The 12,774-nt window shown below is 42.9% G+C and overlaps 1 protein-coding gene across 1 annotated transcript in view; it reads right to left on the reverse strand.

Moving 5' to 3' along the window:
* The window catches only part of LOC103352827 (plexin-A1-like), a 271,387-nt gene that overhangs the window by 93,078 nt on the left and 165,535 nt on the right, over positions 1 to 12,774 (reverse strand). The window contains 2 exon segments of the mRNA XM_008275498.1: positions 597 to 717; positions 1,495 to 1,646. Of these exon segments, the coding sequence (XP_008273720.1) occupies positions 597 to 717; positions 1,495 to 1,646 (273 nt within the window).

Raw genomic sequence — 12,774 nt, forward strand, 5'->3', positions numbered from 1 at the left:
TTTGATTTGACATTTACATTAAATTAAAAAAGCGATTGAAACCCGTAGGAGTGTTGTGTGCGTATGCAGCTTTACTTTAGTTGCTTTCAAGGCAGTTTAAGTGAAACTTTTAAACATCTGATGAAACAGTTTGAGTCGCTGGTCGTTTTCTGGTCAACATGTAAATATTCTAAAACTGACAGAGGAGAAGTCCTTTTTACGTCAGCTGTCAATATGTGTTTGCTTAAATGTTTCGTCAGTGCATTTTCGGTCTCTTTATGTTTATGGCGATTAGTATTTGAATTTAGCTTCATTTAACTGCTTTGCTCAGGTACTGGGGAGCTTTTAAAGAACATTTCTGGGGTTGAATCGGATAGTTTGAGAGACAGGAAGTCTGGAGAAAGAAAGAGAGAGCAGGTGAATGACATGCAGTGAAGGTTCGCACCGACTGGGAACTGAACCGGGGATTCGCTGCTCGAGGGCGTTTGCACTCGTGACATCGCGCCAAGCACTCGGCTATTGCGTCACCTCAGCGACAGGGGACGCCTCAGCTCGTCACATACCTGGCAGCACGACAAATCTAACAGAACCCCTTTGAAGAATATGCAGGTCCTTACCACGAAGGTGAAGGGCCTCGGCGACAGCGCTCTGTAGTCGTTGACGCAGTCTCTCACGCACACCTCCACCTGAGCCTCCTGGACTCTGTAGCCGGTGGCGTCGTTCAGCAGGCACACGATCCTGTAGACGGAGAAATGACGCTCCTTGATGCACATATTCATAGTTTGAAATATGACAAAACAAGGGCGTGAACGGGCCACGAACCACAGAATAACATCCACCGTTAGGACGAACACTGCAGCACCTGTATGCTTTAGACGCAGCAGGAAGCGGCGGACGGTCAGTTTGCACACTGCACCAAAAAAACATCTCGCACAATAGATCTCAATCTAAAAAAAAAAAGTGGCAAAAGGAAAGAACAAAGAAAGGGAGGAATGCGACCGGGAAATGGTGCAGGGGGTGTCAGGAATAATGTGCAGAATAACTGATGTGTGTGTAATATTTGAATAGAGATGCCCTCTATCTCAACATGCATCATTTCCCAACTAACTGCACTACAGAGAGATTGTTTGATCTGCGTGAACTCAATTCCTCAGCCGTGTAGGACCCTGCAGAGGAGTAAATGTCAGGATGGAGGGATGAGAAAAAATAAAGGAAAGAGCATATGTAGGGAGTAATGGAGGGGAACGGCAGATGGAATTTGCAGGGAAAAAAAAAAGAAAAAGAAAGAGAACCTGATGTCACTATCTTTTCAGCTGCTGAATGAGGTTGCACCTACACAGAAACGTTTTTTTTCCCCTCCTCCTCCTCGCGTTTGATTGGTCGGGATGAGAGAGGTGCTGTCTCTGTGGATGTGTTTTTTTTATTTTTTTATATCTGTCTGCAAATGCATCCATCTGTGTTTTCTGGGCTTTGTGAGCACAGATATGTCTCTGTGCCTTTTTTTCCTTCACCCACCTCTCAGCGCTCACGTACTCCTCCTCCAGAGGCACACAGGGCACCTTCCCCAACCGGACGCCCATCTGGATGTCTCTGAACTGCAGACCCAGGTTCTCCCCCAGGATGGTCACCCTGGTTCCGCCCTGACGAGGCCCCGTCTCGGGGAACAACTGGACCCGACGAGAGGACGAAGGAACAGGCGGCAGAAAGGGGGAAAAAAGAAGTTATTTACACTGTGTATTGCATAAATAAACACATACAATCACATTAAGGTCACAAAATGAATCCATTATTTGGTGTCGTGACCTCATTCGAGCAGTCTGAAGTCCTCGACACTGTTGCACACAAACACTCCATTCAGAATCGCCCGTATCTGTTGATTCAAGTTTTTTAATGAAGAGAAATCACCTCCGAGACAAAGAGAGGGCAAAAAAAAGAACCAAAAGCGGCGTCGTCTCCGTTTAATTGAAACTTATTACGCGGCTTGGCTTCATTGACGGGGGGGGGCCGCGGCGGCGGCGGCGCGACGCTCAGCCGCGTCGACGGCCCGTAATGTGATTTATCTAGCCAGATTATGGTGCGTAACGGGGACAGGTGTGGTGTGACAAAACAAATATGGTGACTGATGGACGGCGGTTGTCACAAACGCACACACTGCTAGCGAGGACACGCACACACACCAGCCTAATCCCTAACAAGCATCATGAGGTAATTATGTGTAATCTGTCCATTGCCCTGTTCTCCTGCAGTGCTTGGCTGAGCAGACAGAGCAGGAAAAAAAAAAAGAAAAGCAACATTATGGAGGCATAGTGTTGTTGTTATTATTATTATAGCACAGACAGCACCGAACAACAGACCTTGACGAATGGAGATTTCAGCAGCGTGGACTAGTTTTGGGGGATGAACCAGTTTGTCTTCCTCGACTCATGAGATGAGAAAGTTTCACACAGCATGAGATCCAAAGTTTTTACACCTCGCCTTAGAAAAGTGCGATTGTCAACGAGCAGCACAATTGGATGCCTTGCTCAAGGGAAGCACCACAGTTAAAGGAAGAAGACTTTCTATGAGGGGTCGTAAAGGCCATAACTCATTCTCACACTCACACATGCACACATTTTAACTCTTACTTACATATATTCTCCTCACACACATACATATTTGGACTCTTACACACATGCATTTTCCTCATAAACACATACATTCTCCTCACATACCATAATATGAGGGGCCGTATAGGACAAAATGCATGTTTACCTCTTACCTACTCTTCTGAAATCATGCATAAACGACCATAATCACCTGCACATACACATAAAATCAACTCTCACATAAACACACGAGCAACATCTCACATACAAACTAGTGAAAGAGGCACATGCATGCTACTAAAAGCCCACACATACACACACACAAATCAACTTATATGCACTTAAATGAGTGAAAACATTGATGTATGTGAGAGGTTGTGTATGTGCATGCTGACACTAGTTAGAATGAGAACTCCGATGTATGTGTGTGAGAGGTAATAATGTGCCGGAAGAGGCGGTGCTACAACCCGGAGTGCCGACAGCAGCATGCGTGGATCAGGCTGGACGTAATTGACTAGTACTGCTCGCGCCCGTTGATGTTAAAATACTATTTATTAGAATTGCTGCCGCTTGACTAATTCTTTCATTGTTTACATTGTCAGCCATCTTCTTTCTTGTTCATGGTTCATAGTAAACTGCCTGATCCATGTAACTCATAATGTTGAGTTAAAAGTAAAACGAGTATTTATTTATTCATTTTTTCTTGTGTTAATATAATCTTGTACCAAAGCAAGTCTTGTAATGTGACAGTTGAGGGCAGCGCTGAGCTGAAAGGTCAGGTGACTGATAATCAGCAGTGTGGAGGACCTACAGAAACGCTATTGGTATGACTGTTTAGCAATTTAAGATTCAATTTTGATTTAACTCCTGGTTTTAATTTGATAATAGTGATGCTATGTGGCGGAAGAAATGTTATTGCATTTAAGTTGTTTATTTTCTTTGAACTGTTTAAACCAATAACTGGTGTTATGTTGTGTGTTTAAAGGTTATCAACCTGCTGCTGCTACGACTGCTTTTGTGCTACTATGTATGTTGTGTCATACTAATGCAAATATTAAAGCAAAGCAAAGAAGAGCTGAGTTGCCCCAATCGTCATCTGTGACTACCTCCAAGCCTTTTTCAAGTTTAGGCAGAGCTGATGTCAGAACCCAAATAATTTGACTCATAACTTTCTCCACCTGAAGTTAACCCAAAGGTTTGTACATACGACTGCCTGTACTCGCAACTTCATCGTGCATAACGTTACTCACACACATTCAATTAGTCGCACATTAAAAGAGAAGCTTAGCATTGAGAAGAGTAAATAAATGAAAAGGCTCAAATGCAAGTAATTAAATCGAAAATTTAAACCGAGATGGAAACAATGAAAGAAAATATGTTAGAAAAAAAAAAAGAAGAAAGACCTGAATATAAATTTACAAATTAACAGCTTTGCCTGGAAAGCCGGCAGCAACAAAGTCAGTGAATCATAAAAAATGAACGAGGAAAAGGTTAAAGCCTCGTGTACACCGAAACATACGAGGAGAGTAGAAATTTGAATACTGCAGACTTTGGGAACTCCCAGTGCCAATACCCGAAAAAAATAAATCACCAGAATCACCTCGTGCTTCTACAAACAAAAACTTATGCCATCAGACTCCTTTTAAAATATGTTTTTATCAGGAAATAAATAAATAAAATATACACATATGGATACTTAATCTTCTCAAATTCAGTATAATTACCTAATGATTCTTTTAAATGAACCTGATCCTTATCTTGCCAGTAAGCTACCAAATAATGGAATGACAGATTGCCAGACAAACCACATTTTGGAAGCTATTGCATGTCGGGAGAAAAAAAACAACAAAATACCTTTGGCAGCCTTACGCTATACTACAAAGAGACACATTAATATGCAGGGTTTCTGCCAGTGTATTGTAAGCCCAGCGGCTTGCCAGGCCTAAGCACTGGGGAATTTTTATTGTTTTTTAAAATGTATTTTGTAGGATGATTTTTTAAAAAAAACAGAGTTAGAGTGGGGCGGCTTTGTTGGAAACAGATATAATCAGTGGAACGCTCACCCGCACCATTTGTCGGTTAAACCGGAAAACAGATCCTCTGCCTTCGTTGTACGTAGAGTGAGGTTCAACCCTTGACACGTCCAAACATGAGAAGTTGGTATCATTCAGTAATCTTAGCTGGAGAGGCTAACACAGACCTTTAGCAGTCGCGTTTGTATCTATTCAAACTTGGGGTGGGACTTTAACGTGTTAATTAACACATAAATAACACGTTGAAGTCCCACCCCTAATATACTTTAAAGAATTAATTACGATAAATTAATTACAACAACAATAACGCGTTAAAAAAAAAATAATGCACGGAACGTTTGTCAGTGCATAACTTCATGGTCCACCGATCACACTGATGCACAAGATGCGTCAGCGCTACGCTAACAACAACAACCACGGAAGAATCCGATGAAAGTGCTTGATGATGGAGGGAAAGTTTCATTTTAACAAACTGCCTGATGGAAGCTTTGACAAGAGCGTGGTTTTGTGCAACTTTTGCAAAAAAGAATTTGCATCCCACCGAAGCACATTAAGCTGACGGTACCACCTGAATGCAAAGCAGCGAGCACAGAAACCGCCGGAGCTGTTAGCACTAGCTGGATAGCGATTAATTATTATTTTTTTTAAGTTATTTTTTTGGCCTTTGTGTCTATATTTGATAGATCAGTGACAGAGAGACAGGAAAGTGGGGGGAGAAGAGTAGGGGGAGGACATGTGGGAACGGGTCATGAGCGGGATTCGAACCCATGACCTCCACATCGGGACTGTAGCCCTGTACATGGGATGCCAGCTCAACCAGGTGGGCTATAGCGGCGCCCCAGCGACAAATTTTTTTTAACACAGTATTTTTGTTGTACGTAATTAATCGTAATTAACACGTTAAAGTCCCACCCCTAATTTAAACCAATCACAGTTGTTTTGGGTGCTGCCAAGCCCAGGATGTAGCAACGGTGCCCCTGCAAAATTTGCAGACGTTATCATAGCATCCAAAGAATTCGATTCCGAGGATTTGGAGATGCAGATAACAGAAGAACAGAGACGGTTGCGTGAAATTGCAGGTCTGAACCAGACGTCTACATCCACAGAGTCAGACTACTTCATTTGGGACATTAGGGGTAATGTCAGGCAGGAAAAGCCAATTTCAGAAGGCCAAATACTGGATGTGATGTGGATGAAGAAGCGACGGTCAGCATCGTTAGGCAAACCTCAGGTGGCCAACGAGCACCCTGTCCTTGGTAGGTTACCACAGAAATGACAGAACCCTGCTTTGCTGCTGTTGCTAAACCATGCCTGGTTCCCATCCAAATGTATTGGCCATTGGAAATACTGGGACAACCCCTCTCTGCCCACAACAGACCAGTAACAGCGACTAACACTCACACGCCGTCACCAGTAACCACAGCACTAAAGGCAGCAAACAGCTATTATGTGTTGAAGAAAAATAATCATAAAACCAAATTAATTCACCTGAATGGCAACGGGTTGTATTTGGGGGTTTGAAAGCTGACACTCTGCCAGAGACACTAATCTGTAAAACAACACAGTAACTGGAGTAAGTTGAATTAAAATACAAAGAGAGAGGCAGTAAGAGAGAGAGAGACAGAGCGGTCTGGACTCTCTCTCTTCCTACTATTTGGAAGCTGACTCACGTTGGAACCTCAGGCGCCAGCAGAGCCTCAGCACTTTGGTTCCACAAACACAATAGCTGGTAAACACTGACCAGAGCGAGTAGCCATCAAGCTCTAGGGTACGATATGGACAACAGATGTCAGGGTGTGGAAATGGGCCTTCAGATGGTTTTGGAAGAATGACGCTATGATACCACAAAACACAATATCAGCTAGCCACCAAGCCCTGGGATATAAACACTGGCAGAGCCACAGACAGAGAGGCAACAGAGAAAGAAAGAAGAGTGCTGTTAAAGGGATTACTGTCATTATCTGAGGGGGGCATTTAGAAAGGGGCCAGGGACGGCTATGGGAATATATATACTATCACACCATAAGCACGCATACTGTAATAGGCACCAGACGATAGCAACAACAGCTTTAGGACACTTTATGCAGATCCTACAAGCACATATGTAACGTTGGAACAAAACGGTTTCGGTGCAAAAGTATTTTCACGCCTAATGTGCGAAGCCGCCGGCGATACGTGAAGCATATTTCAGAGGTATACGGGGACGGCAGTAGCTCTATAGGACATACATGTTGGCTGGCGTCCATTCCTGTACGACAACCGCTCTTATAACTAATGGAATCATAGGAAATAGTCTGTCTGAATCCCTGCAAAATCCAGCTTTTACACATAGTTGTGGTAAAGCGATGCTACACCCACAGAGTCCAGTATAAAGTGAGTACATCCCATGTGGACTAAAAGGTCAATAATTTCAAATTGCAACCTCTTAGTCACAAAACCAGAAGATTGGTGAATATTGTGCGCACATTCTTTGGTCAGATGAGACCAAGATGACTTTGTTAGTTTCAGATGGGTTCCAGCATATTTGGCGTGAACCCCAATAAAGTAATAACTGGCCGATAATGTAATAAAAGTCCATCCATCCATTATCTATACACCGCTTAATCCTCACTAGGGTCATCGGGGGGCTGGAGTCTATCCCAGCCGACTTAGGGCGAAGGCAGGGCACACCCTGGACAGGTAACCAGTCTATCACAGTGCCCCCACTGGTACGCGAACCGGCGACCTTCTTGCTGCGAGGCAACAGTGCTACCAACTGCACCACCCTGCAGCCCTGTAATAAAAGTCCTGAACCGAAAATACCTTTTGGCCAATAACACAATAACTTCTTATGTTATTGGCCAATCGCATTTTAAAAAGTGCAAATTTATCACGCAATCGGCCGTTGTTATGTTATCGGCTGTTATAACATTATTGGCTTCTACAAACCTGCTCATGGCTCCCATCGTAAATGCATAATCCTGACAGTGACGCTCAGAGGTGGGGCTGTCGGGATAAGGGGCTGCATTAGTGGAAAAGCAGTTGGCAATACATGATATTTAAAGATGGCACCATGAAGGCCTGTGGATATACCAAAACAGCACTTCAGGGTGCAGAAGCTTGGCAGATTTGGAATATCCTGCATTTTTTAATATAGTAAATCTAAATTAAATTTCTTAATTTGACAAAAGGACAAATACCCTACTGTTCAGCCTTGACATGTAATTGACATTGTGTATGTGGTTCGGCATTTCCATGTGATAGCTTTATTAGTAAGGCATTGATACAGACTGGGTTTCCAATGCAAAACCTGGACTATGACCTACAAACAAGAGTGTATGTGCATGTAGTAATTTATAACAACTGTCACCCAACTGATCTTGGTGTTCATGGTTGCTTTATTTTTCTTCTTATTACTATTATTTGATAGTCAACCAAATAGTATATACAAAGGAAGCTGCTGGAGTATTGTCTGTGGAAACTGCCACTGCATGCACTCAGCATGATTAGTTCCAGAGAACAGGCAATCTCAAAATACCTTAAAACCATGCTGAGTGCAGATTTGCACCAGCAGAAGCGCTATCTGAGAGACTGGCAGGATTTCGAGGGAACGCATTACAAAGTCTGAATGCAAAAATAAAATTGAAAGACCGTCCTCTGGATTAAAGATGGGAAAATAACTCCATATGTAAAGCAGGAATGTGGACCGGTGCCTCATTGTTCCAGGAAGTATAGACGTCACGAAGGAAGGAGACTTTAAATAAGCAACACTGCCTCGGATGAACTGTGTTCGGATGCTAAGTTATGAATTTGAAATATGACCATTGTGGCACAGGAGACGGATCCAGACCATTATACCCATTAGCAGCTTGGAATGAATGAATGTAATGGTCGTGTACCATTATAATATTCCTCTGACTTAGGAGAGTGAATTTCCATCGGAACCTCAGAAAAATCTTGGAAGTATAAAAAGTATGGCACCACATAACACGATAACCAGTGCTCGCTGAGCCTGTGGGCATGCAGAGACGCCACAGTGTGGAAATGGGACCTCAAGCAGCTTTGGACTCATGTTGCAGTGATTTGACACAACACCACTACATTCAACCGCCGCTTCCTGGGTTATGCAAAGTACACATGCCCTAAAGCTCCGAACGGACCTCGAGTGATTCCGGCGGTTTAAGATCGTAATCTGATACGAGAGAACCACGTTTAAGCGCAAAATAGCAAGCCTTAAGACATAAGCGCAAACGAACAGCGGGTATAATTGTTCGACACGAGCCACCAAACTGATCACGGGCTCGACCGACACGAGGACCGCAAACGCTTGAGGATGTGTTCTAGTATAACACGGTCTCCTCCAGCGACTAACCACTAATCACTGAATCCCGGAGATGATTAGCTAATAGCCTGATATTCGGCCTGAATGGCAATTGTGCGACTGCTCCATTATTCAGTCTGCAGTCCTTGTTAGCCGTTTTGTGCGGTAGGAAGGTTTGAATTTTTGCTCTAACCGACCACTAATGACTTACTGTACGTATCCAGCTGCTGTGACATCACTTTCAGCCACACTGAGGCTGCACAGGCGAGGCGGCTCTGCAGAGAAAAGCAGGAATTCGCCTCCGCTGTGTCCATTATTTTGCAATCACAGCTGGAAAACAACGTCTCCATTATATTTGCAGTGTTGCTTTATGTCAGTGTGCCATATAGCATGACTGAAACATAAATTCACTTAATCTTATTACGTCTTTCTTCCTTTGTTTGGCCAGTTCTTTGAATACCACTGACCACTAATCCACTGCAGGTAAAGTAGCGGGGCGCCACTCTGTGGCCTTTATATAGTCGTCCCAACCACATAGCAGCCATGTCAAATCACAAGTATTAGAGCAGCGGTTTCCGACTGATCGGTAATCTGGCTTCTGCACAACTATGGGTGTGAGTGCTCAGGAACATGGAAATCTGGCTGTGGTCTGAGTGGTAACCAATAAAGGAAATGAGGCCAGCAGCTGCTAAAAACCAGAATAAAGTTCTTTTTATGTAATCAGAAAAAAGTTTGAGGGTTCTGCTAAGGAATGCAGGAATCAAATAAATGTTGTAGAAGCTTAATTATGTTCAAATACTTGAAGGGGGAACACAAGGGGGTCAGAGTCTTGATACCATCACATTTTTACTTACTATGGGTTTGTTTTGTTCTGCAAATATAAAGTCCTGCACCATTATGGAAACAACACAACACACATTAACTATGACCTAAACCAGGGATCTCCAGCTCCGGTCCTTGTGAGCTACTGTCCTGCAGGTTTTAGGCGTTTCCGTACTGCAACACACCTGACTCACATGAATGGATCTCCAACAGCTTGTTGTCAAGTTCTACACAAGTCTGTTAATGATCCATTCATTAGAGTCAGGGCGCTGCAGTATGGAAACATCTAAAACCTGCAGGACAGTAGCTCATGAGGACCAGAGTTGGAGATCTTTGACCTAAACTGAGCCTTAATCCTTCTCTTAATGAAGCAACTGGACTTTTGAAGGTTTACATGGAGCTGGTGCTGTGAGACCAGCTGAAGCTTTTACAATTCAAGGCAATTTTTTTTGCATTTTCGGCCTCAAAAAGCTCAGCAGCAGCTTGGATGTATTATTATTATTATTATTATTATTATTATTATTATTATTTGGATAGGAGACATGCTTGGAGACCTTTACACATTTCCGTAAATGACATGATACCATGATTGCTCATGTGGGCAGATTCAAGGAAATCTAACCGTCACGTATTATGTGATTACCTCGTTAAAACACCTGGTTTACTACTTCCTGCGTCTGTTTTAATTACCCAGCCGAAGTCAACAAAACGACCTTTAAGTGAAAAGTCCAGGGGCTGACACGCGTACCGGCACAATAAATAAAGTTCTAAAAGTTATTACCTCGGCCCGGAAGGTTATATAAACTAAACTGAGGGAAACGAATCCATGAATCAAAAGAACGGAGACGTCTGCTATTGTCCCCATATCAAGGTGTCTTTTACTTTCTACTTTCGTATCTTGTTAGACATTTATTACACCCAGTCACTCAAAGTTTTATCATAATATAGAAGCGCATCACTCTTACTCTCGTTTCCCCTTGTCGCGCCCTTGCGTACGTACACACTCACGCGAATGCAGAAACAAAGATATGCACTCTCGTCTTCATAAAACTGCATGCATTTACGAGGACGCGTAACGAACACGCTGTCGGCGTCTGCATACGCGTGGAGCATGAGCATATGCACACGGATTGGTCAGCTTTACATCACACACACACACAGCATTAAGAAGCAGATGCATATTTCAGCAAAACACTCAGAGATTCTTAAGGACGGGACAAGTTGTGCAGGAACTAGAAGAACTGCAAGAAATAGTCTTGTCTGTGTTCACAACAACGGCTTTAATATTTATTTCTCTTAAAACAAATGGGAGTACTGCGAGGTGGCAGATTGTCTGATCAATATCACCAGATATTAATAGTTCAAACGCATCAGGAATTAGCATCTCCTCCTGTTTGTAGACGATCATTCGCCTTCTGATGGGCAGCAAAGTTTTTCTGATTACGTAACAGCCGAGGACCGTTTCTCTTAACTTAGATACCAACTGAGAGTTCAGGTAAAAAAGGGAACAGGAAAATGATCCACAGATAAAAAATTAATTAAAAGGACTTGAATGAATGTGAGATCAGTAACGGACCAGTGATGGATTTTGGCCCCTCACATCCTCCCACATCACTACAGAGGCAGACAGTGACACACACACAAAAGAAAGAAAGAAAAAAACCCCGAACATACCTATAAGACGGTTTAAAAAAAGAATCAAAGCCAAACAAACTTCAACGCGTCTTTGTCTCTGGAGTAGCAGTTTGATGTAACAGTGAGTAATAATACCATTTCTGTGCCAAGGGCAGGCACAAGGTCTCAACATGTGTGTGTGTGTGTTTTAATAGCAACACATTAAAATAGAGCAGCTTTCATTCTAGGTTCAGGACACGTAGGGCTTTCGTGACCACGGGGGCTTCAACAAAGAGAGCTGACGCAACGGCGTATCAAGGTTTACCAGCCTTGGATCTCCACAGGTGACATTACAGTCTTCACGAGTTGATGAGATTATGATGCGGCGCTCAAAGACGCCGCGCTGCTCGTCTTTGCAGGTGATTTTAGAACTGTATCATCGGAGACAGTTTTGATCAAAAGAGTTTCTTTCGGTTGTTGTCGACTGCGGATGTTTTCTTTTTTTACTTCCTCTCTAAGCAGCGGTGTGATGCATCTCTGTGTTGATTTATGCAGCCTCAGAAACACAGACGTTAGCATCAATCTAATGCAAAATCACTGTCATAAGGTGTTTGCATTTTGATTTAAAATTACATGTAACAAGTCAACGTGAATAACTGAAGCAGTAAAGCAGAACAGTTAATGGTTTCCACCTATTGTAAGACCAGAATTTTGAAAAAAACTATTTTTACAGCCAAGCTTCTTTTGCAGTCTGCAGGTTTGTTTTTAATATTAGATCTCCGTCCATCATATCCCACATGGGGGCCTTAAGCCTCTTATTATCTTCGTGGTCAATTTAACCCCATTCAGTGGTTAACGTCTCTAAATAAGTTTTATTTAAAGGGCTATTTACACATAAACTTGCGTAACAATTTTAACTATGATGTTTTTCTGGAGGTGGAGTCAAATTGAACCCAATGATATAAGATGTCCATGAATTTGAATTCTCGGAGGAACTTTTGATTTCAGTTCTGTTTGTTATTTAAAAGTATGAATTTATTGGTCAATTCAGTTCAATTAAATTTTACTTACATAGCACAGCTCACAACACATCATCTCACAGCACTTCACATAGTCAGGTGAAGACTTTATGAATTTTAAACAGAGAAGCCAACAATCCAAAGTTGCCTTTGGACTCTCTCTGAGCAAGAGGTCGGTAACGGCGGAATTAACTTAAAACCTCAATGGGAGGGGGGAAAAAACCTCAGACAGAACCAGGGTCAGGAAATGCGGCGATCTGCCTCGACTGGTTGGGTTAAGAGTGGGGATGGGGAGGTGGGGATAGAAGGATAACAGATGGAGAGGAAGCGATAGAACGCAACAATAAATAATCTGGGCTGCTGCAGCTCAGATGATAGAGCGGTTGCCCTCTAATTGCAAGGTTGCTGGTTTGATCCCCCAG

Source organism: Stegastes partitus, unplaced genomic scaffold, assembly GCF_000690725.1.
Source record: "Stegastes partitus isolate 25-593 unplaced genomic scaffold, Stegastes_partitus-1.0.2 Scaffold53, whole genome shotgun sequence".
Taxonomy (NCBI): domain Eukaryota; kingdom Metazoa; phylum Chordata; class Actinopteri; family Pomacentridae; genus Stegastes; species Stegastes partitus.